This window comes from Cyanistes caeruleus, unplaced genomic scaffold (genome assembly GCF_971803275.1).
Source record: "Cyanistes caeruleus unplaced genomic scaffold, bCyaCae1.hap1.1 HAP1_SCAFFOLD_98, whole genome shotgun sequence".
Classification (NCBI taxonomy): Eukaryota; Metazoa; Chordata; class Aves; order Passeriformes; family Paridae; genus Cyanistes; species Cyanistes caeruleus.
In genome coordinates this window covers 973,634-1,001,293 of record NW_028255900.1, presented here as the reverse complement: position 1 = coordinate 1,001,293, position 27,660 = coordinate 973,634, and the positions used below count along the sequence as shown (strand labels likewise).

The following is a 27,660-nucleotide window of genomic DNA, read 5'->3' as shown; positions in this document are numbered from 1 at the left end:
CCGCTGGAGCAGCCTGGTCCTGAGGGACTCTGGCCCCTGCGAGGGACCCCAGGCTGCAGCAGGACAAGGATTCCTGGCCCTCAGGGGGAGGCAGTGACATGACCTGACTGTGACCCCCATCCCTGTGCCTCTGGGCGGGGAGGGGGACGGAGAGGGGCACAAAGTTAAGCCCGGGAAGGAGGGACAGCTGGGGGGGAAGATGGATTTCCCTAGAAATTACTTTGCTTCTCGTTTTCTTCCTCTGACACGTCGGAATAATAAATTCAATTAATTTCCCCAAGTCAGGTGTGCTGTGCCCGTGACCAAGGATTGAACTGTCCCCACCCTCATCCAGACCCCCGAGCCTTTCCTTGTGTGTTCTGCTCCCCGCCCGGGACAGGAAGGAGAGTCACAGAGTTTTGGCCTCGCTCCGGCATGCCCTGCTCCATCCCGGACTCACCCCCAGCTCGCAGCGCCCCCAGCTCGCAGCGCCCTCAGCTCCCGGGCACCCCGAGCTCCCGGCGCTTCAGCGCAGCGGCGCTTCCTTGGCCTCCTGCCCGGGCCGGGCCCAGCGCCGGGGCCGCTCCTCAGCCCAGGGGGCCGAGAAATGGCCGAGATCAGCCCAAGGCAGGCGAGGCCGTGCCGTGTGCAGAGCCCGCCGCTGGCTGCGATTGGCTGCTTCTGCCGTCACTCGTGGTTCTGGCGCGCGCTGATTGGGCAGAGCGGGGACAAGCCCGGCCCCGCTGGCGCCCCCAGGGCGGCCGTGGGGCAGGAGAGCCGCCATTGCCGGAGCGTCTGTGCGGGCCCGGCAGCGGCGGCAGCAGCGGCCGGAGCCCGGTGAGGCGGCGGCGGAGCTCGGAGGTGGCCCCAGCCATCGCAGGTGGGAGCCGCGCTCGGTTCTGCGGGGGCTCGGGGCTCGCTGCGGGCCCGGGAGGGGGCGGCAGGGGGCTGTGGCGGGTGGCTTGTGCCGTGGCCGGCCCGTGTTGGCCCTGGGCTGAGGGCGCTGCGGGAGCGGCTGCCCGCGGTCTCCTTGCCGCTGGGGCCTCGGCAGGAGGCGGTGGCGGAGCAGCGCTGGCTCGTCCCGCTTCGTGTCGGGAGGCCGGAGGTGGCTGCGCTGGGCCCGGGGCCGGGCGGGAAAATTCCCGGCGCCAGAGGTTTGTGTGGCCCAAGGAGCCAGAGGAGCGGTGTGCAAGTGACTTTATTGCTGCCCAAAGGGAGAGGCCATGGGGCATTTGCCGTGCGCTCTCTCCAGGTGTTGGAGGACGCGGCCTCGTTTTTGTCCTGATTTTCCCGGCCGCATGTCCCTGTCCCTTTGCCCAACACTGGCCGAGGTGCTTGGAAGGTTCAGCCTTCCCGATCCGCCTGCTGCATGTCCTTTTTGTATAACACCCGATATTCCTGGCTCTGTGAAGTGTTTGTTCTTCTGGAAGTTCAGGAATGTATCGGGACTTGGTCTGAGCAGCAGTCCTTGTCAATTAGTAACATTTTCTGAAAATGATGGTTTCTCCCTTTGTTGCCTTATGTACAAGTCCCTGGCCCTATCTCCAAGCAGATTCACTCATTGCATCTGTTTTTTCCTTCCTGGAATCAGCCCAATTCCTCCTGCAGGCAGGAAGCCCCTGGGCCATTGTGCAGGCTTTGTCCCATCAGTGTTAATTTGCATTTCTAAAGCTCCTCTCCGGCTGCCTGGAGCAAAGCTTCTCTTCCAGGGCAGACATCCCGTGACTCACACGTGGCCCCCCACAGATCTGCTGGTTTTTTTTTTAAACAATATTCTAATAACTGTTTATGTGTTAAAGCACCAACTTTAAAGCTCTTCTAGTTTTCAAAGTGCAGCTTAAAGGGGAACATCAAAAAACTCATAGCATCATTTTGTCATCACTTAGAGTCACGTACAAATATAAAACAAAAATGAGAAAGCAATCAGGTGTTTTCTTTTCATTCTCCTAGGACTAAAAACTGATTCTCACACCACTGGCCCAAACAGAACCCACAATATAGAAGTAAAATTATTATGAAAATGTATTCTAATGGTGTAATCTTTTCACTGAAACTGTGAAAAGCAAAAACTCACCACAATGTCTTTAGAGAAATAAGGCATTACTTGATTCTGGCCAGAATGTGCAACAGGAATAATTTCATGCACACTTAGGCTGGGTGTGCAGAGAAAATCATTCCATGACACATGAGTTTGACTAGATTTTTCTAAATTCATACACTCTGACCCCATAGAAATCCATTGGTTTAATGTTCATTGGTTTGAAGGTGTGGAGTTGTTAGGATTTGGTTTCCTGTTGCAGCCGGATTTCTGTGCCTGTGATGTGAATTAGGTGGGCACTCTTGGATTTCCTGCTCAGCCTTTTCCAGACCAGGTGTCTCCAGCTGTGCCTGGGGCAGGGTCTGGGGCAGGTGTTGGTTGATGTTTGCTGCTGGGTGTTGATGTTTTGTTGATGGTCGTTATCTTGGGGAGAATCTTTTGGGCTATTCCCAGTCTGTTGAGATGTTAATTTCATCTGTGCTGAGTGGAGGAAAAGAAACATTAAAATTCCTTTCCCCAAGGCAAAGGCAAACCAAGTGTGAGCAGAGAAATAAGATTTGAAGCCGTTTTCAAGTTGGTCTATTTTGCCAGCAGCTCATCCCAGGCAGGGCGGAGTGTGAGTGTAATTGAGAGGCAGAGTGGAATTGTCCCGGTGCCTTCCCCAGCAGCTGTGGCGAGGGCAGGCACAGAAAGGCCTGAAGGTGCAAGAGTGAGAGCAAGGATTGTCCCGCAGTGGCTGGAGATGGCAAAGGAGGGTGGCCAGGCCGAGGATTTGAGCAGAGGATCTGTGGGCAGGCGCAGGGGCTTCCCCCGCTGGGGAGCCCTGGCTGCTGCTGCGTTGCCTTCAGTGCAGGCTCAGGGGTGGCCTGTTTAATATTCCCTTGCAATTCAGATTTCTGAGTGTGGAAGAGCCATGGCTGGGGCATCAATCATTTTATTTTTTCCATTTTGTCAAGTTTTATTCTCTTTCTTATGTCCACCCCATAACATTGAGGCTATCTGGGAGTAAAAAATTCACACAATGTTCTGGCTAGAAGAGAGAATCCTCAATCCAGCTCCTGCAATTCCCTGTTAATTATAAGAATAGTTCCAGCTCCTTTTTAGTCCTGGGACATGTTATTTCTGAAATTCATGTCTTGAGCATTTTCCCTTCTACCTCTTGTTGCCAGCCCAAGGCAGAATTGTGTTTGCATCCTCTGGAAGTGGGCAGATCCCCAGAAAGCATCTTTTGCATCAAGTTGTGAATGGCAGCAGTGTGAGGAGGGCACCTGGTTGAGGCTGGTGTAAGGATCTGAGAGTGTGGGGTGCCTCGGTTTCATCATCTCATTTCTTCTTCTTGGGTCCTGCAGCATTCTGTGGATTCCATTGGATTTCTTGTTTGGCAGTGTTATAAATGCAAAGGCAATTTCGGGTTATATAAAAGAGAAAATTTATTATCAAACAATAATAAATTCGAACAAAGAGAAAAAACCACAATAAAATAAGCAGCGCAGCGCTGGGTGGACAGGGTCTATACGCAAGGTATAGGTGCTCCCAAATCCACGCCTGAGAGTCCTTTGGCCTGGGTTTTTATAGGAAGTTTGTGTCTCGAGGCCAAATTCCAAGCAGGCACCCTTTGCTAAGAGGTTCTTGATTGTCCGAAGAATAGATTTCCTGGCACTGGAGAATAGAGTCAATAGACGTTGGGCAGAGGCTCCTCATATGTAAAGAGGTCCAGGATGTCTTTTTGATATCATTTTGGTCCGGGCCATTAGGGTGGAGTGGTGGGACCCATCCTGGAGCCGATGGCTATCTCGGCTGTCTCTTCTTCTTTTGTCTAGTTTCTCCATTTCTCCAGCACAGGTGGTCAGGGCGGAGATGCTCAGGCTCGGCGATATCTCGTCCGGGCCCGTTCTTTTGTTCGTTCGATGGCCCGTGTCCTGCCCATTCTTTCGGGGCTGATGTGCCTGCTTGCGATTGTTATCTGGGTGCTTGGCTGCAATCTGTTGCTTTGGAAGAGAAATCCTGCCTCGACCTGGAGGAGGATTTCTCATTCCATATTTTCATCATTTACAATTACATATACTTTATTTAAACTTTTTCTTTCGAATTTTTATTCATCTAATTCTTTATTACAGGCAGGATAGGAGCATTCTAGGGAGCCATCCCTGGCTCCCCAAGCCGTGCCTTGAGCAGGACTCCCAGACAGGCTGTGAGCCCTTCCTTCCCTCCCTTGGAACAGGGGATTGCTTTTCCACACCTCTTGTCCTGGTTGCTTCAGGGAAATGTGGAGAGGCTCCATATCTAATTTTGCCAATTTCTCTGGGTCTGCCCACACTTGTGGGTTCACTTCAGCCATGGCTCTGCCAGATATTTGATCTTGATCCTTGCAGGTCTAATCGCCATTTGTGAGCTGTTCCTTCCTCGTGCTGGCTGTGCTGAGGCTCCCCTCCCCAGCCCGTATCCCAGAGCCGGTCCCTGTCCTGCCGCAGTGTCCAAAGGCGGCCCCCCCGGCGGGCAGGGCCGGCAGCTCCACGGGGCCGGGCAGCGGCCGGGGCGTCCCGCAGCCTCCTGGGGGCCGGGGGCCACTGCCGGCCCTGCCCGGGGGGTGCTGGGCTCAGGCAGCGCCCGGCGCTGAGCCCCGGCTGCCCCACAGCCCCGGCCCGGCCCCACAGCTCCCCACAGGCCCCCAGCCCGTGCTCCCGGTGCCGCAGCTCTGCGCCCGCTCCTGCCGCTCCCAGCTCAGAGAAACCCCCTGAAATCCTCACCTCCTTGTTTTCCTGTCCTCCAAAACTGGGATACAAAGGATCTGAGTCAGCTGGCAAATTCTGAGGATAAGACCCTTCTGAAAATCCTTCCAATCCTCAGTATTTTTCTCTTTTTCCTCTTTTATATAATCATTTTTCTTACCCCATGGATTCCTCCTGTTATAAATGCAGAGGCAAATTAAAGATTAACAAAGATTAATTTATTATAAATTAATAAAGCAACAAACAGTGAGGAGAAAAAACCACAATAAATGGACAGCGCAGCGCTGGGTGGACAGGGTCTATACGCAAGGTATAGGTGTTCCCAAATCCACGTCTGAGGGTCCTCTGGCCTGGGTTTTTATAGGGATTTTATGTCCCCAGGCTAGAATTCCAACCAGTTTCCATTCACCAAATGTCCCTGATTGTCGGGTGAATGGATTTCCTGGCCTAGAACATTGAGTCAGTAAGTATCCGGGCAGAGTCTCCTCAAATGTAAAGTGAGTCTGTATGTATTTTAACATATTTCATCACAGCAGGATTGAGAGATCCGGGCTGGTGCCGATGGATATCTCAGAGGAATAGTCTCTTCTTTGTCTTTCTTGATTGAGTTTCAGTAGTATGGGTTTGGCAGGTGTGGTGTTCGGTTCTGGCAACGACCATCTTCCTGGGGCTCGTCCCTTTTGTCTTGCTTGATGGTCTCCGGCCGAAATCGGCCGGGCGTTGCCTTTCTCTGGAGGTAGACTTTTAGGCTGGTTCTTTTGTTTCTGTGATGGCCTGTGTCCTGTCTTTTCCTCCGAGTTGATGAGTCTGCTGAAACCTGTTATCTGGGGGGGTTCTTTTGCAATTCGTGGTTTTTGGAAAAGGAATTCTATCTCGACCGGGAGGAGAATTCCTTATTCCATACTTACATTTAGTTATAATTATACATACTTTATTTAAACTTCTTATTCCGAATTTTTATTTACCCAATTCTTTATTACAGTCCCCCACCTAATAATTTGAACACATTAAAAATTTGTGTTTTTCATACTTTTTCAGAGGAATATCAGGTTAAATAATGTCGTTTTCCTCTTGGTCTAATTCTTCTATATTTTCTGTGGACAACATATGTTTATTTTCAAATTCCCTCAATGCCTTAACCGCATTTCTATTCTCTTTTTCTTCCTCTAACTTCATGATTTTTGAAAGAAGGGTAGTGTTTCCCTGTGCCTTTTCTGGGTCTATTGGGAGAGAGGCAATCTGCATTCCTTGAACGACAGAATGTATCAGTCTGATCAGACAAGGAATCAGGCAGGGTAGGAAGATGACTCCGGCAATAGAACATCCTATAAAGAATACTAGCTTTTTCCACCATGCCCCTTGCCCAAAAATTTGATCCCACCAAGAGGCTTGGAGAATCGAATTCCACTTCTGGACGGGTACATGGGCTACTTTCTTTATTTCAGCAGCTAGACCCTTTATAGTTTCTCCGAAGTCATCTATCTCCATGCAACACTCTGACTCGTTATATCTGCCACACACTCCTCCCTCCTCAGCTAGCAAATAGTCGAGAGCGAGTCTGTTTTGGTAGACAAAAGCTCTCATCTGAGAATGTTGTTTTGCTAGGAGTTCCAGGGCTTCTGAAGTGTGATTTGAAACAACTTCTACCACAGCCTGTAACCGAATGAGCCGATTAAGGAGGTAGATTGGGGTCCTGTATCCCCAGCTGCCATCATTTGCCCATGTTGCCGGTCCATAATATTGTATGATTCTTTCGGCGGGCCATTCCTCCCCCTTCCACTGGTGGTTACCTCCGGCTATTGGTAGTTCTCGTTTCAATTCCCTCTTTTGTCGGGCTAGGGTTTCAAAGAGGGGAGCACCTAAAGACCTGCTTTCATCTTTAGGTAGTGTAAAGAAGAAAGGCCGAATTATTCCGAGTGTGCATGACCCTTTCCAATTTCTGGGCAATTCACTGTATGCTTTTTTCCCGCATATCCAGTAAATCCCATCCGGTGCCTTCCAATCTCTGTTAAGTTTTGCCGGGTCCTCCCAATATTCCCTCAGGCCAAGAAAGGCATGGAAGGGATTTGCCCCGTCCTGTTTGTTCCAACATAGACCAATTAGATCTATCCATTCGCAATTATTTTCCCGAGATTGGCTCCAATAGCCCTCGGGTGATTCCGGCTGCCAAATTTTTGTCTTTTTATCTGAATTTACCGAGAGAGTTTTTACACACGGGGTGTAACCAACTAGCTCGGTGAATTCCCTTCCTTCCCGACTGACACAAAAAGTTCCAATGATCCTCTTGTCAATTACCCACCCCTCTGGTCGCCGGGTTGTTTTGGATAATTTTAATCCTGTCCACTTAAGTAATTGTTCTGGGGTTAATCCTTCTCCCTTCCATGGCCATCTTTCGGCTGATTTCAGGCCACCACATATCCAACAGTTAGTCAATCCCAATTCGGTAGCTATTTCCTGCATCAGATCTATGAATAGATTCTGATTAGGGCTAGGTAGCTTCCAATTATCGTATTGTTTTTCCAGTTGTTCGTATTGTTCACTGAGAGAGTTTAACCTCTCCTGTTCGAGTCTTTTTTTCTTATTTTCCATTTCCCGCCTTTTTAGTTCAAGAGTTAATTGTTTTATTTTATTTTCGGGGTCTGAACCATCCTCGTCTTTTGCGAAACAGATCACCTGATCAAACTGCAGACACACTCTATCATCGTCATTTTTCAGTAAATCTAAAACTATCGGTTCATTACTGAATGACACTTTTGTTTCATGTTTCAGGTTCTTCCCTTCCCAGTACAATTTCCCCCCCATGGCACAATATTTTAAGTTTGCTTTATTGTAACACAAGGGGTTGACTCTGTGGTACGCAATGAACGTTGACTGTTTCTTTCCTCCAATCCAGACAGTTTTATTACACTGCCCGCAGACCGAGATTGGGGAAACCCCTCCTATATCTCTCTTATTTCGTAGGTGGGTCGCTTGGACCTCTTTTTCCCCTGTGTTATGGGGTTGCCTTTTTCCAGTACCTATCCCCGGGATGGAGCACCAAATTTTTCCTTCCAGCTTACACAGGTCCATTTGGGTACCGTTTGCCCAACATTCTCCTGCGTGCAATTCCGGAGGGCAGGCAATCCATGGCTCGGTTCGCGAGACAGTTGGGCACTGCTCACACTTCCCCAGGGAGGTCGTCCCCGGAGACGCCTCGGGGCCCGTTCTCTCGGTCCAGCACATGGCTAGGTTCAGGATCGTCAGGATTCCCCACAATCGCATCCCTCTGCCATTCCCTCCGCCCGTACAAGAACATACGGCGGGGATAACCATCTTCTCGGCAGCAAGGACTGTCTTCAGGGGCCCTTGACGTTCTGATGGCAAACCTCCTTTTAAAGGTTGCCCACCGAGATGCCTTGATCGTGCCGCTCCTGCACGGTACCTTTACGTTCCGGCGGCACTCTATTATTAGAGGTTCCGCCTTACAGTCCAAATGGCCTCGTAATCCTTTTTGAAAAAATCGGAACCACTCAGGAGAGTCGAGTTCCAAGATACCCACCCGGGTAGCAAGTGCTAGAAAAAGGTTGGTCTGTTCTAATTCCTCTTTGTAACACGCGGCACACAACCCTTTCGGTTTTTGCCCTCCCAAACAATGAGTCACCCACGTTTGTTTACAATATGCACACTTAAAATGTACAAAAGGAAAACAATAACATTCAAAATTGGTGCAACTTATCCTGTCCTCGTTGCTCATTTGTTGTTCCGCTGAAGCCTGATTTTCAAATCTCCCGGAGGGGTTACAATTTTCCACTCGGGGGAGTCGCGAACCGAAACTTTCTTCACTCGGGAAGAGTGTGTCCAGCCCTTTTCAGCTGTGCGAACTGCGGTGTCTGTAGTCAGGAGGACGAGGAATGGTCCTTCCCAGTGGGGACTGAGGGGTTGCTCTTTCCACACTTTGATCAGTACCTTGTCCCCTGGTTGAATTTGGTGGATCGGAAATCCCAACGTGCTGCTTTGAGGAATCAATCCTCTTCTCCTTAACTCCTGTAAGTTTTTATTTATAGAAATGAGATAAGGTTGGAGTTGAACATCCTCTGTTTGAGGATGTTCAACCGGCATACCATGCTTGTATGGCATTCCATACAAAATTTCAAAGGGGGATAGTCCTGTTTCTGAGTTCGGCATGGTTCTTATATTCAACAATGCCAAGGGGAGACATTTGACCCAGGACATTTTTGTTTCAATTGTCAATTTGGATATTTGTGACTTCAATGTCTGATTCATTCTTTCCACTTGCCCCGAGCTCTGAGGGTGCCAAGGAGTATGATATTGCCATCTGATCCCTAACGCATCGGACAACTGTTTGATAATTTTCGAGGTGAAATGTGTACCCTGATCCGAATCAATATGGTCTACAATACCATACCTAGGAATTATTTCCTCCAGTAGAATTTTAGACACTGTTTGAGCCGTGGCCTTAGCTCTGGGAAAGGCCTCTACCCAATGTGTCAATTTATCTACTATAACCAATAAATATTTATTTCTGCCAATTTTCGGTAATTCCGTGAAATCCACTTGGATTCTTTCGAATGGTCGATATGAGATGGGCCGACCTCCCCAATTGGTTTGCCGAAAATTCGCTCTGTTTACCTTTTGGCATATCACACATCCCTGTACCTCTTGTTTTGCAAGCTCGAAGATTCCTTTACACCCGAAGAATTTTAAAAATTGTTCAGCCAATGCCCTGGTTCCCCAATGGGTTTGTGCATGTAGTCTTTTGAGTATCCCTTTTGCTATTCCCTTCGGGACCAATTCCCTCCCGTCAGGTAACCACCATTTACCCTCTTTGAAATGTCCCCCTACCTTTTTGAAGTCTTCCTGCTCCTTTTCTGAAGGAAGCACTGAAACCTCTGGGGGTTCCCTTGGGACTAGCTCAGAAATACTTACGGTTAACAATGCCGCTCTTTTCGCCTCTTTATCCGCTAAATTGTTTCCCCTTGTATGGAATTGTCGTCCGGTCTGGTGTCCTTTTACATGAACCACAGATATCTCCAGTGGCTCCCTGACCGCTTCTAAAATTTGTCTAATTATTTCCTCATGTACTAATCCTTTTCCTTTAGTGTTGATCAGACCCCTTTCTTCCCAAATTTTCCCGAAGGTATGCACTATCCCAAATGCATATCTTGAATCGGTATAGATGGTTCCCCTTTTTCCCTTCAAGCCTTTTAGGGCTTTTAGGAGAGCAAAAAGTTCACAAGCCTGTGCTGACCAATTTGCTTTTAGGGGACCCGATTCTACAGTCTGTCCTGTTATACCATTTATGATGGCATAACCCGATTTACGTTTTCCCTCCATCATTCTCGAGGAACCATCGATAAACCATTTTTCTCCTCCTTCCAATTCCTGATCCTCCAGATCGGGTCTTACTTTAGTTTGTAATTCCACTGTTTCAATACAATTATGCAGTAGCTTTCCCGTTGGCTCCCCGTACAAAAATTGCGCAGGGTTTTGTGCAGAGGTTGTCCTTAATTCCAATCCTGGCGAACTGATTAACATGGCTTCATATTTCAGAAGCCTTGAATCGGTCAACCATTTCTCCGCTTTTTGTTGTAAGATATTTCTTACATCATGTGGAGTATAAACTATCAGGGGAGCTCCAAACGTTACCTTTTTGGCTTCCCCAACCAACAGTGCTACTGCCACAATTGCTTGCAGACACGTGGGCCAGCCCCGACTGACTGGATCTAGGATTTTGGACAAAAACCCTATAGGTTTCTTCTTTTCTGCCCATTCCTGGGTTAAAACTCCTTGTGCTGTTTGTCCACTTATGTCGACAAACAGTTGAAACTCTTTTCTGATGTCTGGTAATGTTAAAACTGGAGCAGTGACAAGGGCATTCTTTAGTTCTTGAAATTTAATTTCGTCTTGCCCTGTCCATTTTAATCGATCTGTATTTAGCCTTTCATACAGAAATTTCACCTTTTCACTGTATCCCTCAATCCACTGTCTGCAATATCCCATGAGCCCTAAAAATTGCCTAATTTGTCTCTTGGTTTGTGGGGCCGGAAGTTCAAGGATTCCCATCACCCTTTCGGGATCTAATTTCTTTTTCCCTTGTGATATCCAATGTCCAAGATATTTTACTTCGGGCTCGGTGAATTGCAGCTTGGATTTAGACACTTTCAACCCCTTTTGTCCCAGAAAATTCAGCAGGGAAATGGTACATTTCTTCACCTGCTCTTCCGTGATCCCGGCGATTAGCAAATCGTCTACATATTGTAATAGTTTTGTCCCTTCCTCTGGAGTGAATTGGGTGAGTAGCTGCTCTAAGGCTTGTCCGAACAAGTTCGGAGATTCAACGAATCCTTGTGGAAGGACCGTCCACCGCAATTGCTGATTTCGATTGGTATCTGGGTCCTCCCACTGGAAAGCGAAAAAATCCCTACTCTCTTCATCTAGAGGACATGTCCAGAAAGCATCTTTTAAATCAATTACACTATACCATACATCCTCTGGTGAGAGTCTGTTTAGTAAAGTGTAAGGATTTGCTACTACCGGAAACCTGGTTCGGGTTCTAGCATTTACAGCTCTCAAGTCCTGAACCAATCGGAAGTTCCCATCGGCTTTCTTTACTGCCAGGATGGGGGTGTTATGTGGGGACATGCAGGGCTCGAGCGTGCCTCCTTTAAGCAGCTCGTCAATTATTAATTTCAAACCCTTCCTCCCTTCGGCGGGGATGGGGTATTGTCGGATCCTTATCGGATTCTCTGGATTCTCAATTTCAATTTTGATGGGAGCAATATCTAATTTTCCCACTTCCCCCTTTGAGTGCCATACTCGGGGGTCAATTTCCTTTTCATCTTTTGAAGTTAAATGCAACACCTTCACTACTAATTCTGAATTTTTCACAATGATATTTATTCCTAAAGCTATGATCATATCTCTTCCCAATAGGTTGTAGTCGGCTTCTTCTACAAGCAACAAATTTCCTAAACATATCTTATTTTCTGATTCGATTTCCACCTCCTTGATTACCGAGACTTTAAATGGATCTCCTTTTGCGCCAATTACAATTACTTTTTCTTTACTCGTTTCACACCCTATAGGCAATTTCTGCAGGGTGCTTCTCTCAGCCCCGGTATCAACCAGGAAACTCATTTCCTGGCGGTGGGGACCTACCTTCAATTTTATCAAGGGCTCCTTTGCTGTTACTGTCCCCATTTGGAAGAGCCCAAGACCCCCCTAATCTTCTTTAAATATTTGTTCATCTTTTATTCGTTTCCTGCAATCCTTTTTTATGTGTCCTACTTTCTTACAGTAGAAGCACTCAGGAGGATCCTTTCGAGGAGGAGTTTCCTCCTTTTGGGATCCTTTTTGTTTTTTAGGTATCGGCTTTCCCTGTTTCTGTTCGTGTTTTTGAACTTCTTTTACTGCAGCCACTAATATTTTGGCTTGAAGTTTCTGTTTTTCGTCTTCTCTCCTCATATAAACCTTCTGAGCTTCCCTTAGAAGCTCTTGGAGACTCTTCTCCTGCCATCCATCAATTCTCTCCAGTTTTTTCCTAATGTCCTCCCATGATTTAGCCACAAACTGCGTTTTCAGCAGGACCTCCCCCACCGGAGAACTGGGATCAGTCCCGGAATAAATTTGCAGACTTCTCCGCAGCCTTTCTACCCATTCGGTAGGGGATTCCTCTTTTCCCTGACATTCCCCAAATACTTTGCTAATGTTCTGTCCTCTGGGGACCGCCTCTCTTATTCCTTGCACGATGATATTCCTCAAATCCATCATGCTCCTTCTCCCTTCTTCGGTCTGGGCGCTCCAACTCGGGCTTACGCTCGGCCACTTTTGGTCACCGGGTGTTCCCTGCGGGTGCCGCCTTTCCCAATCCCTGATGCCCGCCTGTTTAATCATCTCTCTCTCCTCTTGGCTAAACAGGGATCTCAGGATGGCCATGAGATCTTCGTAGGTGTAAATACTACTCCCTAGAAAATCGTCTAATCTTTCGGCCACTCCAAATGGGTCATCTAGCAGTCGCCCCATTTCTTTTTTGAATGCTCGTACATCCCCTGAGTTAAGGGGCACGTTTACAAATCCAATTACTCCGGGGGCGGTTGGCACTTCCCTGAGAGGGAACATTCGGTGCCCACTTTCTGTCTCTCCCCATTCTCCATTCCCTATTTTTGATTTCCACCGAGTCCTGCTTGCAGGAGGGGAACTGGAGTTTGCGGGAGGGTTTTCCCTCATTGCTGGCGGGATGTCTGCCGCAGCTAAGTGACTCAGAGGGTTCCCTTCGGATACTTTCGGTGGTCCCAGCTGTGGTGGCCGGACCGGGATTTGTGGAGGGGGTAAGCCCCATCCTTGCGTCAACACCGACTCCAAAGAGGGTGCGGTGGCTGGGTTTTCTGCAGGTGGGGGGGTAGTGAGGGTTTCTGGCACTACTCCCGGTGGTTGAGGGGAGCGTGCCTCTGCTAGTTGCCCCATGGAACCCTCGGGTGCTGATGGTACTACTTGATCCATCACCGGAGGCTCTACTGGCCCGCGGTACGGAGGGGGTAAGTGATCCAGGGGTTCCCAGGTCTCTGTCTTATGTTCGTTTTTCTGTTTCACTGGAAACAGCCGCACTCTGGTATTTAACCAGAGTTTGGCATACTCTTTCTCCTCGCCGTCTGGCGAGACCTTTTTCTCTACGTGTGCGAGTAATTCCCTGCACGTCCATTTATCAAATGTTCCCAATACTGGCCAAGTGAGACATTTTCTCAGTTCTTGTCCTCCCCAGATCTCGGCACAGTAATAAATCATTTTTGCCTTTGATTTTTCTCGTCTCTCGGGACAAATTTCCCAATTTCTCAACATCCACCCTAAAGGACTCTCTGGTGGGATGTCTAGCATTTGCTTTGATTCCTCTGATGCGCTTTTCTCGTTATCTAGTTTCTGCGTTTTACTTTTTCTCTGTCCCATTTTCTTACGATTCTTACCTGCTCTGCGTTGTGTTCGTCTTTTTCTTCGTCTGAAAGTCCTAGATCGCACCAATACTTACCTCTCGGTTAGCTGTACCGGGGTTTTCTCGATGTTCCGACTTTCTAAATCTTTTGGCTGAGAGAGTTTACCAGTTCCAGAGCTCGACTGGACGTCCCTTCCTCTCTCAGCCCCCTTTGATCGGTCCCCTGAGACTCCCTTTAGCCTCAGGCTTTACGAGTAAGGAAAGAGAGACACTTTCACACAGAATCGCTTCCTTCGCGGCCGGCCAATTCCCTCGCGGGAGGATGGAAACGCGGCCTTGAAGTCCACACTCGCTTCGTGACCAGGTCACGTCTCTCACAAACTCGCCCGATCACCCGCTCAACCTCACAGTACTTACAGCAATTTTCCTGCGAGGGCGTCTTCGTGCACGTATGACTTTTTATGAGCTACCAAGCCGCGGCTTTCCCGAAGGCTCCTGCCTTCCCGAGCTCTCTGGATCCGTTCCTCTTTATTATGGTTTTTCCTCAGCCTAAATTTGGTTCGGCAATCGGAGCGAACTGCGGAGGGTCTCTGCTCCCCAGGCCGCTGAACTCAGCGGGGGTACCCCCCTGGACAGCGAGATTCTCCCACAGTTTCTTCCGATCCGAGTCACGGCACCAATCTGTTATAAATGCAGAGGCAAATTAAAGATTAACAAAGATTAATTTATTATAAATTAATAAAGCAACAAACAGTGAGGAGAAAAAACCACAATAAATGGACAGCGCAGCGCTGGGTGGACAGGGTCTATACGCAAGGTATAGGTGTTCCCAAATCCACGTCTGAGGGTCCTCTGGCCTGGGTTTTTATAGGGATTTTATGTCCCCAGGCTAGAATTCCAACCAGTTTCCATTCACCAAATGTCCCTGATTGTCGGGTGAATGGATTTCCTGGCCTAGAACATTGAGTCAGTAAGTATCCGGGCAGAGTCTCCTCAAATGTAAAGTGAGTCTGTATGTATTTTAACATATTTCATCACAGCAGGATTGAGAGATCCGGGCTGGTGCCGATGGATATCTCAGAGGAATAGTCTCTTCTTTGTCTTTCTTGATTGAGTTTCAGTAGTATGGGTTTGGCAGGTGTGGTGTTCGGTTCTGGCAACGACCATCTTCCTGGGGCTCGTCCCTTTTGTCTTGCTTGATGGTCTCCGGCCGAAATCGGCCGGGCGTTGCCTTTCTCTGGAGGTAGACTTTTAGGCTGGTTCTTTTGTTTCTGTGATGGCCTGTGTCCTGTCTTTTCCTCCGAGTTGATGAGTCTGCTGAAACCTGTTATCTGGGGGGGTTCTTTTGCAATTCGTGGTTTTTGGAAAAGGAATTCTATCTCGACCGGGAGGAGAATTCCTTATTCCATACTTACATTTAGTTATAATTATACATACTTTATTTAAACTTCTTATTCCGAATTTTTATTTACCCAATTCTTTATTACACTCCTGCTGCTTCTTGCCTTAAGCACATTCCTGCACACTCCCCTTCAGCCAATCCCTTCCCAGCACACCAACACCCTGCATCCCCTGTTGTCTAAATCCCTTCTGGACTTCCCTTCTTGCCCCTATGGGTGTCCATGTCCCTAGTTAGCTCTGGGAGAATGTGCAAACGACCTCCACATGCTCCCAAGGGACCCTTGAGAGATATTTTGGGGTCATCATCCCGTTGTCCAGGATGCCCTTCTAGCATTCCATATTGTCCCCTCAATGGTTCTACCTGGATCCCAGCTGCGCCCCTCCCCCCCGGGCCTTGGCGCCCCCCTGGAGGGGAATTTGGGGAGGTGGGAGGGGGGAGCGCCAAGGCCGGGCCCCCCCGCGCTGTGGTGGCGGGAGCGGCTGCAGTGGGGAACGAGTGCAGGCGGAAGCGGCCGAGAGCCCAGCGCTGCCCCAGGCCGAGCTGGCCCAGCTGCATCCGTGCCCCTGCGGTGGGATGCTGTGGGACTGGGGGGGAAGAGGGAGGCGGCAGTGGGTGCTGGGCCTGGGGGCAGCAGGAGAAGGGAGGGAGAAGCAGGGTTGAGGAACAAAATGGTCAAAATATCTATCTCGGGTTTTACAGAAGAAGGAGGAAGAGGTGTGAGCAAGAGTTGGGCCACAGGAGGAGGAGGAGGAGGAGCAGGAAGAGGAAGCAGCACAAGGTTCCTCCCTCCCTGTATGTGCAGTCCCAGGAGTGTTTCCCAGCCCACAGTCAGCAGGTGACTGGAGAGGGGGATCCATGATTTTCACTGGGCTGAATCCTGTTGTTTCTGAGCTTTATTGGGCTAAATGTTGGTGCTTTGTCTTTTTGCAGGGGCTGAATCTTTCTATGCTGGAGGGGGTTTTGCCTGAATTTGGTGTTTGATTAGTTTTTGATCTTTTTGATCTAGTTTTGATGTTTGGAGGATGTCTGGGCTGAATCTTGGTGTTTTGGTTTGTTACAGACACAAGATGCCAAATGACTTTCTGAGATGAACTTGGGCATGGAGGAACCCCCAGTCCAAGGCTCTCTCCTGTCTTTTTTTCCTCCTCATCAGGAATTTTCATACCGTGTCTAAATGGAAGAGGAGGAGGAAAAGTCCTGGAGGTGCCACACAAGGAAGGGCTGCAAACCCAGCCCAGGGAGCTGCGAGGAGGAAAGATCCCGCCAGTGCCAGGAACACGGCCAGAGATCCAGCCGGAGCTCAGAGCTGGGGGAGAAGCCCCACAAGTGCTTGGAATGTGGGAAGGGCTTCAGAAAGAGATCCCACCTCATCCAGCACCAGAGGATCCACACTGGGGAAAAGCCCTACGAGTGTGGGGAATGTGGGAAGAGCTTCAGCCACAGCTGCCACCTGATCCGGCACCAGGTGATCCACACTGGGGAAAAGCCCTATGAGTGTGGAAAATGTGGGAAGAGCTTCAGAGATATCTCTAACCTGATGATACACCAGGTGATCCACACGGGGGAACGGCCCTACACCTGCTTGGAATGTGGGAAGAGCTTTGGGTGGAGCTCCTACCTGAGAAAACACCAGCTCATCCACACTGGGGAGAGGCCCTACGAGTGTCCCCAGTGTGGGAAGAGGTTTCAGCGCAGCTCCCATGTCCTCCTACATGAGCGGATTCACACAGACGAGAGGCCCTTCCGCTGCCCCGACTGCGGGAAGGGCTTCAAGCACAACTCCACCCTCACCGTCCACTGGCGCATCCACACTGGGGAGAGGCCCTACGAGTGTCCCCAGTGTGGGAAGAGCTTCTCCACCAGCTCTAACTTGACCCAACACCAACGGAGGCACCAGTAAGGGAAGCCCTGCGAGTGCCCCGAGTGCGGGAAGAGCTTCGTGCGCTGCTCCAGCTCCATCCCCCATGGGAGGATGGGCGTTGGATGATCCCCAGTGACCCCCGTTGGGCAGAGCCCTGGTGATCCGTGGTCCTGGTGATCCATGTTGGGAAGACACCTGGCTGGGAGGCTCCACATCTTCCTGGCTCCCTGTGGGCACCTGGATGAACACCGGGACAGGAACATCCATTGGGACACAGAACAACAATGGGAATTCCTTGGGGAGAACGGATTCGTTGACTTTTAATCCTAGAGAACCTTTTCCTGCTGCCTCAGGAGCTCTGTGGGCAGAGAAAAGAAGGTGATACCAAGCTTGAGGGGCCCAAGGGGAGCACACACGCTCTGTGGGGAGGGAGGACATGACCCCCGGGATCCCCCCTCACCTTCCTGCGCAGGCAGAAGCCGAGCCCCAGTGCCAGGAAGACAAAGCCCAACGGAGAGACAAAGCACGGAGGCTCCAATCCCTGTCAGCATCTTGCTGAAGGCAGCATTTCACAGCATCCCTGGGTGTCTGCAGGGTTAAGGCCCTCCAAAACCTCTTACAGACACCCAAAGCCCCTCCAAGGACCCTCCCAGTCTCCCACAGCCCACCCAGGACCCTCTGAAACCTCCTTTGGACTAATTAATTTCAAAAAATTAGGTATTTTAGAAAATTTGGAGATCTCAGCTAGAGACAGGCCTTGCTGGAAGTAGTTAAGAGTTAATGATTAAGTGAGAAGCAGGATTTGAGATAATGAATCTCAGACTTAGGTAAAAAATTCCTTTTCATTGTGTGTTTGTTTTTCTGTGCTTATAATGAGAAAAGAGAAACTGATAAACGGGTTCAGGAAGATCACAGACCTTACATCTGGAAACCCATTTCCAAGTCACAAGGGAGGAAACTGGAGTTGTACCAAATGTCATTTGTAATGTCAACCATTGTAAAGGTAGAACGGTGAGAGTGAGGAAGAGCGGTTTTCCTTCATCACTTGATGATTCCTCCTTGCCAAAACGACCTCCTCCTCAAATTGGGGCGCCCATCACGCAGGCAGAATGACTTTTTAAACTCATTACCGTACATTTTAATCCAAAGTGGGGAATGGGAAGTGTTAGCATTATGCATATGTATTGGTATTAATATGTATTAGTATTTTGGATATTTAAGACTTTTGTACATAAATAGACACTGGAATCTTTTGTCAGCCTGCAGTGCGTATTAAGGGGTGACTCCTGCACTTACCCAGTGCTGTGATTTAAACATCCACTTTGTAACTTTAAACTGTTGGAGAGGTTTTTTGTCCATTAACAGATTGATGTTGATACTGGATCAATATTGCTATTTTGGTAAATCACTGCCAGTCTCTTCCCAGCCTCCCCAGGACCCAGCAGAGCCCCTCCTGTTCCTCTCAGGATCCCACAGCCCCCTCCCAATTTCCCCCCTCTGCCCCTGGACCCCCAGACCCTCTCCCAGTCCCTTCCAGCCCCACCAGGACTCATCAAGACTCCTCCCAGTCTCTTCCCAGCACAACCAACCTCATCCCAATCCCTGCTTTCCAATCCCCAATCTCCTTCCAGCTCCTCCAAGCTCACTCAAATCCCTCCCAGTGACACCCAGCACCCCCAAACTCCCTCCCAGTGTCCACCAGCACCCCCAGAACCCCATCCCACCCTCCCCAACATTCTTCAAACCCCTTCCCAGCCATCCTAAGCACCTCAATCCCTTCCCCAGTTTAAACCAGGCCATCTCAAACTCCCTCCCAGTTCCTCCCAGCACACCCCAATCCCCCTCTGGGCCCCCCCAGTGCCTCCCCCGCTGCCCCCGGCGCTGTGGGGGCCGGGCCGTGCCCCAGTGCCGGCTCAGGGGGTGCTCCAGGCTGCCGTGCTCCACCTGGCAGCTGGAGCTGAGCCCGCATTGCCGGGGGCGGTTTCCAGCAGCACCAGGAGCTGCTGGCTCCAGTCCCCGCTGGGGAGCACGGCAGTGGCCAGCGCGTGGCCCGAGAGCTGCTGCTGGCCCTGGGAGCAGCTCAGCTGGATGTGGGCAGGGGAGAAACCCATCAGGGAGCAGAGCAGGCGGCCGGGGCCGGGCTGGGAGCTGGAGGGCACCAGCGAGATGGACACGCTGGGATGGGCACTGGGAGAGATGGGAGAGGAGTGGTGTGGAAATGGGAGGGACTGGGAATGGACTGGCAGGGACTGGGATGGCACTGGAAGAGATGAGAGTGGATACTGGGACACTGGATGAGGGCGTGGAGGTCTGGGAGTGAAGTGAGAATGAATTAGGAATAGACTGGGAATGGCTAAAAAGGAGTGGGAGGGACTGTGATGGCATTGGGCGGGACTGTGGTGGCACTGGGAGGGACTGTGTTGGCAATGGGAGGGACTGTGGTGGCACTGGGAGGGACTGTGGTGGCACTGGGCGGGACTGTGGTGGCACTGGGCGGGACTGTGGTGGCACTGGGAGGGACTGTGGTGGCACTGGGCGGGACTGTGGTGGCACTGGGAGGGACTGTGGTGGCACTGGGAGGGACTGGGAATGAAGTGCGCGGCACTGAGAGGCCGAGTCCAGCGCGGGGCTCTCGGCTCTGTGGATCTGCCCGGCAACAGGTGAGTCATCAGAGAGACGCGCTCTGATTGGCTGAGGGGCGAGAGATACACGGAGGGGCGAGATGGACAGGCGGGGTCACTGGGAGTGACTGGGATGGACTGGGAGAGGCTGGGATGGACTGGGAGAGCCACGGGAGCCACTGGGAGGGACAAGGGGCCCCGGGGATGGGCACAAGGAAGGCTGAGGGCTCTGGGGTGATTCCCAGGGAGGTTTGGAGGGACAAGGCCGGGCCCCTCTCTGTGCCCCGAGAGCAGCGGCCCGGACAGAAAAGTTCAGGAGCGGGAGGAGGTGTTTCTCAAGATTGATTTTAATCCTCATTCTCCTGGTCTGATTTGCTCAGTCCTAAATTCAGTTCATTTCCCCGTGTCGGGCTGTTGTGGCCCTGATGGTGATCCCTGAGTGACCTCTCCCTGCCCTTGTCCCGACCCACGAGGATTTGGATTTGTTTCAGTTCAGTGGAATTCGTGGTGATTTGGGAGGAGCTGGAGCAAAGCAGCTGGAAAGCACAGTGGGCGTGTGTCCTGGGTTGATTATGATGTTAAATTGTATCCCCATTCTTCCACCTAACCCAGACACAGGTTCTGTATTCTTAAAATTCCATCTGAGAGTGAAAGTGAGTGGAAAAGAAGCACCAAGTCTGTTATCAGACTGCACTTGCTCCCCCCGCATCGGGAGTTTTGACTACAGCACAGACAGACAACAAGACACAGATCGCCTTGGCTTTCCAGCTAGCCGGAGCAGAGAGGTCTTCCTGGACTGTTTTCTTTCCCTTTTCCTGAAACGAATCGAAGCTGCTCTGGACTGGGGACTCGGGGGAGCACCGGGAGCACCCCTGGACTACCGGGAGCCCGGCCTGGGCAGCGGCATTTTCCAGCGCCAGAGGGACTGATAACAGAGCCAACACCCCCAGGAAAGAGACCCTCTGAAGTTCCTCATCTCTGCTGAAGGGCGAGAGGTTTTGTAATTTGATATCGTTCATTTTTGTGCTGGGTAGTGCTGTGCCTGGGAAATAAACAGGTTTTTTCCACTCCTCTCAGAGAAATCTCTTCCCGAACTGGATGGGGGGTGGGAGAAAGGGGCCACGTGGGTTTGCTTCCCGGGGGGAACCCACTGGAGGTTTTCTCCCAAATTTACCCTAAACCAGGACAATCACCCAAATTACACAAACACATCACAAAATTTCAGAAACATCCCTCCAAATTCTAGAAAAAATGACAAAAAATGGCAGAAAACACCCACAAAATTTCCTAAATCTTCTAAAAACTACCAAATTCCAGAAATATCCCACATAATCTGCACAATGTTCTGCACAATCTAAGAAAAACCTCTCAAAACTCTTCAAGACTCCTCAAAATCTCACAAAATTCCAGAAAAACCTCACAAAATTCCAGTAAAAAATCCACAAAATCCCCAAAATCTTCTCGTAAGCCCAACAAATTCAAAAAATATCCCACAAAAATCTCCACAAATTTCCACACAAAGAAAAATCCCACACAATTCTTATAGGCTCGTCAAAATCCCACAAAATTCCAGATACATTCCCTCAAAATTCCAGAAAAGTTCCTGAATCTTCTCATAAGCCCACCAAATTCCAGAAATATCCCACAAAATCTCCACAAGTTTCCACACAATCTAAGAAAAACCCCTCAAAATTCTTCAAGTCTCCTCAAAATAACACAAAATTCCAGAAATAGTCCACAAAATTCCAGAAAAAAAACATGAAATTACCTTAATCAAGACTCCTCAAAATCACCCAAATTACACAAAAACATCACAAAATTCCAGAAACATCCCTCAAAATTCCAGAAAAATCCCAAAAAATGGCAGAAAACACCCACAAAAGTTCCTAAATCTTCTCAAAACCTTACGACATTCCAGAATCATCCCACATAATCTTTAAAAATTTCCACAAAACCTTAGAAAAATCCCTCAAAATTCTTCAAGGCTCCTCAATATCCTACAAAATTCCTCAAAAACCCCACAACATTCAAAAAAAATCCTAACAATTCTAGAAACAACCCACAAAATCTCTCAGGTCTCCTCAAAATCCCACAAAATTCCAGACAATTCCACAACATTCCAAAGAAATCCCACCAAATTCCAGAAACATCCCACAAAATTCCAGACAAAAATCCACAAAATTCCCTAAATCTTCTCATAAGCCTACCAAATTCCTGAAACATCCCACAAAATCTCCACAAATTTCCACACAATCTAAGAAAAATCCCACACAATTCTTCAAGGCTCCTCAAAATCCCACCAAATTCCAGAAAATTACCACAACATTCCAAAACAATCCCACCAAATTCCAGAAACACCTCACAAACTTACAAAAAAAAAAAACCCCACGAAGTCCCCAAAATCTTCTCATAAGCCCACCAACTTCCAGATACATCCCACACAATCTTTACAAATTTCCACTAAACCTAAGAAAGATCCCTCAAAGTTCTTCAAGTCTCCTCAATATCCCACAAAATTCCACAGAAACTCCACAACATTCAAAAAAAATCCTAAAAATTCCAGAAACATCCCACAAATTCCTTCAAGTCTCCTCAAAATCCCACAAAATTCCAGACAATTCCTCAACATTCCAAAGAAATCCCACCAAATTCCAGAAACATCTCACAAAATTACAGAAAAAAAAAGCAAAATTACCCAGATCTTCTCATAAGCCTACCAAATTCCAGAAATATCACAAAAAATCTCCACAAGTTTCCACACATTCTAACAAAAATCCCACACAATTCTTCAAGGCTCCTCAAAATCACACAAAATCCAAGAAAACTGCCACAACATTCCAAAAAAATCCCACAAAATTCCCTAAATCTTCTCAAAACCCTACCAAATTCTAGAAACATCCCTCATAATCTTTACAAATTCCCACTAAACCTAAGAAAAATCCCTCAAAATTCTTCAAGGCTCCTCAATATTCCAGAAAATTCCACAGAAACCCCAAACATTCCGAAAAAATCCAAAAAATTCTAGAAACAACCAACAAAATCCTTCAAGTCTCCTCAAAATCCCACAAAATTCCAGACCATTCCATAACATTCCAAAGAAATCCCACCGAAATCCAGAAATACCTCACAAAATTCCTGAAAAAAATCCACAAAATTCCCCAGATCTTCTTATAAGCCCAACAAATTCCAGAAATATCCCATAAAATCTCCACAAATTTCCACGCAATCTAAGAAAAACCTTTCAGAATTCTTCAAGTCTCCTCAAAATCCCACAAAATTCCATAAACATTACACAAAATTCCTGAAAAACCCCACAAAATTCCCAAAATCTTCTCATAAGCTTACCACATTCCAGAAATATCCCACAAAAATCTCCCCAAATTTCCATGCAATCTAAGAAATATCCCAAACAATTCATCAAGGCTGCTTAAAATCCCACGAAATTCCAGAAAATTACCACAAAATTCCAAAAAAATCCCCCCAAATTCCAAAAATCTTTTCATAACCCTACCAAATTCCAGAAACACCCCACAAAATCTCCACTAATTTCCACACAATCTAAGAAAAATATACTCAAAATTCTTCAAGTCTCTCCAAAATCACCCAAATTACAAAAGAACCCACAAAATTCCAGAAACATCCCACCAAATTCCAGAAAAATTCCAAAAACTGGCAGAAAACACCCACAAAAGTTCCTAAATCTTCTCAAAACCCTACCAAATTCTAGAAACATCCCTCATAATCTTTACAAATTTCCACTAAACCTAAGAAAGATCCTTAAAAATTCTTCAAGTCTCCTCAATATCCCACAAAATTCCACAGAAACCACAAAACATTCCAAAAAAATCCTAACACTTTTAGAAACAACCCACAAAATCCTTCAAGTCTCCTCAAAATCCCACAAAATTCCATACAATTCCACAACATTCCAAAGAAATCCCACCAAATTCCAGATACATTCCCTCAAAATTCCAGAAAAGTTCCTGAATCTTCTCATAAGCCCACCAAATTCCAGAAATATCCCACAAAATCTCCACAAATTTCCACACAATCTAAGAAAAACCCCTCAAAATTCTGCAAGTCTCCTCAAAATAACACAAAATTCCAGAAATAGTCCACAAAATTCCAGAAAAAACCATGAAATTACCTTAATCTTCTCATAAGCCCACTGTCCTAGTTTAGTGCAAATCAGGAAGGAAAACTCCAAATGGGGATCTCCACAGGGAAATGCCCCTCCCCACCAACGGGTCCGGGAAAAGGGAAAAAAAAAATAAAAAAATTCTGTGGAGAGAAGTGGAAAAAGCTGTTTATTTAACAGAAATTGAGTAATATTAAATAATAAAACCTCTTGCTGTTCGATGGGATGGTAAGTCTAGGAAGAAAAGTCTTTTTTCATGTGGTGCAGCTCGGCTCGTTCAGGTTCTTATCAGTCCCTCTGGCGCTGGAAAGTGCCGAGGCCCAGGCCCCGGTGGGCCACAGGCGTGAGCTCCCGGGGTTTGGCTGGGTGTTCAGTCCAGAGCAGGCTTGCACAGATCCAAGAAAATTGAAAAACAAAGGTCCAGGGAACTCCTCTGCCTCAGCTAGCTAAAACTAACTAAAAGTCAGAGAGAAGCTCTGCCCCGCTGTCTGTCCGTGCTGCAGACAACACAGTCCAGGAGCGGGGTGCGTGGGAGTGATGTTTTCCTTAACACACTGCGCGCTTCTTCTTTCCCCTCTCTTGCTCTCAAAGACAGTCTTAAAGGTGCAGGACTTAATATATAACATAAACCAGACGACTGGGGATACCAGTATCATAAAGTCACCCCAGGACATTCTACCCCTTATCCCCATATTGTCAACTTATTATCAAAATTAATATATATATATATATTTTAACCCTACAACACATACATTATATACAGACAAGGGCATTTATTCATAATCTTCACCCAACTATCAGATCTCCCTGAGGTACACATTGTGTTGTTCCATCTTTCCTCATTATCCACCATGTGCAACCCGGTCCTTGAGCAAAAACAACTCCACGAATGGGTTTGTCTGTACTCGAAGTAGAATTGATCTAAACTGTCTTTCTTAACAAACTTCTGAGATGTACTGCTGGGACCTTGTCTCCATCTACTTTATGCAGGGGCTCGGATTGGGCTGGGCCTGCTCGATTGGTGGAACCTCGGGTGATAACTATCCAGGTGGCCTTTGCTAGATGCTGCTCCCAATTTTTGAAAGATCTTCCACCCAACGCTTTCAAGGTAGTCTTTAACAGTCCATTGTACCTCTCCACTTTTCCCGCAGCAGGTGCATGGTAAGGGATATGGTACACCCACTCAATGTCATGTTCCTTAGCCCAGCTGTTTATAAGGCTGTTCTTGAAATGAGTCTCATTGTCTGACTCAATCCTCTCAGGGGTACCATGCTTCCAAAGGACCTGCTTTTCAAGTCCCAGGATGGTGTTACGGGCTGTAGCATGAGGCACAGGGTAGGTTTCCAACCATCCAGTGGTGGCTTCTACCATTGTGAGCACGTAGCGCTTGCCTTGGCGGGTTTGGGGCAGTGTGATGTAGTCAATCTGCCAGGCTTCCCCATATCTATATTTGGACCAACGCCCACCGTACCATAGCGGATTCAACCGCTTGGCCTGTTTGATTGTGGCACACGTCTCACAGTCATGGATAACCTGAGAAATACTGTCCATGGTTAGATCCACCCCCCGGTCTCGTGCCCACTTATAGGTGGCATCTCTACCCTGATGGCCTGAGGTGTCATGGGCCCATCGAGCTAGGAACAACTCTCCCTTGTGTTGCCAATCTAAGTCTATCTTTGACACCTCTATCTTTGCAGCCTGATCTACCTGCTCATTGTTTAGGTGCTCTTCATTAGCCCTGCTCTTGGGGACATGGGCATCTACATGACGGACCCTCACAGACAGTTTCTCTACCCTGGTGGCGATGTCTTTCCATTCATCAGCAGCCCAGATTGGCTTTCCTCTGTGTTGCCAGTTGGCCCTTTTCCACCTTTCCAGCCATCCCCACAGAGCATTGGCTACCATCCATGAATCCGTGTAGAGGTAGAGCTTTGGCCACTTTTCTCTTTCAGCAATGTCCAGGGCCAGTTGAACAGCTTTGAGTTCAGCAAGTTGGCTTGATCCACCTTCTCCTTCAGTGGCCTCTGCGACCTGTCGTGTGGGGCTCCATACGGCTGCTTTCCACTTCCGGTTCATCTCTACGACGCGACAGGAACCATCAGTAAACAAAGCGTAGCGTGTTTCTTCTGCTGGCAGTTGGTTGTACGGTGGAGCTTCTTCAGCCCGTGTCACTTGTTCCTGCTCTTCTTCATCAGTGAGACTAAAGTTTTCACTTTCTGGCCAGTTTGTAATTATCTCTAAAATCCCAGGGCGATTCGGGTTTCCAATACGGGCGCGCTGTGTGATGAGGGCGATCTACTTGCTCTATGTAGCGTCAGTGGCATGGTGGGTAGCAGGAACCTTTCCTTTAAACATCCACTCCAGCACTGGCAGTCGGGGTGCCAGGAGGAGTTGTGCTTCTGTGCCAATCACTTCTGAGGCGGCTTGAACTCCTTCATAGGCGGCTAAAATTTCCTTCTCTGTGGGAGTGTAGTTGGCTTCAGACCCTCTGTAACTTCGGCTCCAGAATCCCAGTGGTCGGCTTCGAGTCTCCCCAGGCACTTTCTGCCAAAGGCTCCAGGACAGACCGTGGCTCCCGGCTGCAGAGTAGAGCACGTTCTTCACATCTGGTTCTGTTCTGACTGGGCCAAGGGCTACTGCATGAGCGATCTCCTGTTTGATCTGAGTAAAGGCTTGTTGTTGTTCAGGGCCCCACTGGAAAGTGTTCTTTTTGCGGGTGACCAGGTAAAGAGGGCTCACAATCTGGCTGTACTCAGGAATGTGCATCCTCCAAAAACCTATGGCACCTAGGAAAGCTTGCGTTTCCTTCTTGCTAGTGGGTGGAGACATTGCTGTGATCTTATTGATGACCTCAGTGGGAATCTGACGCCGTCCATCTTGCCACTTTACCCCCAGGAACTGAATCTCACGAGCTGGTCCCTTAACTTTGCTCTTCTTGATGGCAAAACCGGCTTTCAGGAGAACCTGGATGATTTTCTCTCCTTTCTCAAAGACCTCTTCAGCCGTCTTTCCCCAAACAATGATGTCATCAATGTACTGCAGATGTTCTGGAGCCTCACCCTTTTCTAGGGCAGCCTGGATCAGTCCATGGCAGATGGTGGGGCTGTGCTTCCACCCCTGGGGCAGTCGGTTCCAGGTGTACTGCACTCCCCTCCACGTGAAGGCAAACTGAGGCCTGCATTCTGCTGCCAGGGGAATGGAGAAAAATGCATTGGCAATGTCAATAGTGGCGTACCACTTCGCTGCCTTGGACTCCAGCTCGTACTGGAGCTCCAACATATCCGGCACAGCAGCGCTCAGAGGTGGAGTCACTTCATTCAATGCATGATAGTCCACAGTCAATCTCCATTCTCCTGCAGATTTATGCACAGGCCAGATGGGGCTGTTGAAGGGTGAGTGAGTTTTGCTGACCACCCCTTGGCTCTCCAGTTCTCGGATCATCTTGTGGATGGGGATCACAGCATCTCGATTTGTCCTATACTGCCGGCGGTGCACCGTCGAGGTGGCAATTGGTACTCGCTGTTCTTCCACCTTCAGGAGTCCTACTACAGATGGGTTCTCTGACAGTCCAAGCAAAGTGTTCAATTGCTTGATGCTCTCTGTCTCTATAGCTGCTATCCCAAATGCCCACCTAAGCCCCTTTGGGTCCTTAAAATACCCGCTTCGGAGGTAGTCTATGCCTAAAATGCAGGGGGCTTCTGGGCCAGTCACAAGGGGGTGCTTCTTCTACTCATTTTCAGTCAGGCTCACATCAGCTTCCACTAAAGTAAAGTCCTGTGATCCCCCTGTCACACCAGCAATAGAAACAGATTCTGCCCCTACATATCTTGATGGGATTAGGGTACACTGTGCACCAGTGTCAACCAAGGCCTCATATTTTCGTGGTTCTGATGTGCCAGGCCAAGGAATCCACACAGTCCAAAAGACACGGTTTTCCGTAGCCTCTGCCGGGCTGGAGGCAGGGCCCCT

General features: G+C 48.6%; 1 protein-coding gene across 3 annotated transcripts; it reads left to right on the top strand.

The window, feature by feature from the left end:
- The first annotated feature begins 734 nt into the window (after positions 1-734).
- LOC111945454 (uncharacterized) lies at positions 735-18,267 on the top strand. Of its 3 annotated transcripts, none has more exons than XM_086873450.1 (3): positions 735-859; positions 15,771-15,906; positions 16,132-18,267. In XM_086873450.1, the coding sequence occupies exon 3, from the start codon at positions 16,246-16,248 to the stop codon at positions 16,969-16,971; it is 726 nt and encodes a 241-aa protein (XP_086729576.1). In that variant the 5' UTR covers positions 735-859; positions 15,771-15,906; positions 16,132-16,245; the 3' UTR covers positions 16,972-18,267. The 3 variants fall into 3 exon arrangements, with proteins under 3 accessions (XP_086729576.1, XP_086729577.1, XP_086729578.1); XM_086873452.1 differs by having other exon boundaries at positions 754-859; positions 16,225-18,267; XM_086873451.1 differs by lacking the exon at positions 15,771-15,906 and having other exon boundaries at positions 751-859.
- The last annotated feature ends 9,393 nt before the right edge of the window (positions 18,268-27,660 follow it).

Coding starts and splice junctions, on each gene's coding strand:
- LOC111945454 (XM_086873450.1), top strand. CDS start 16,246: ATGGAAGAGGAGGAGGAAAAGTCCTGGAGGTGCCACACAAGGAAGGGC.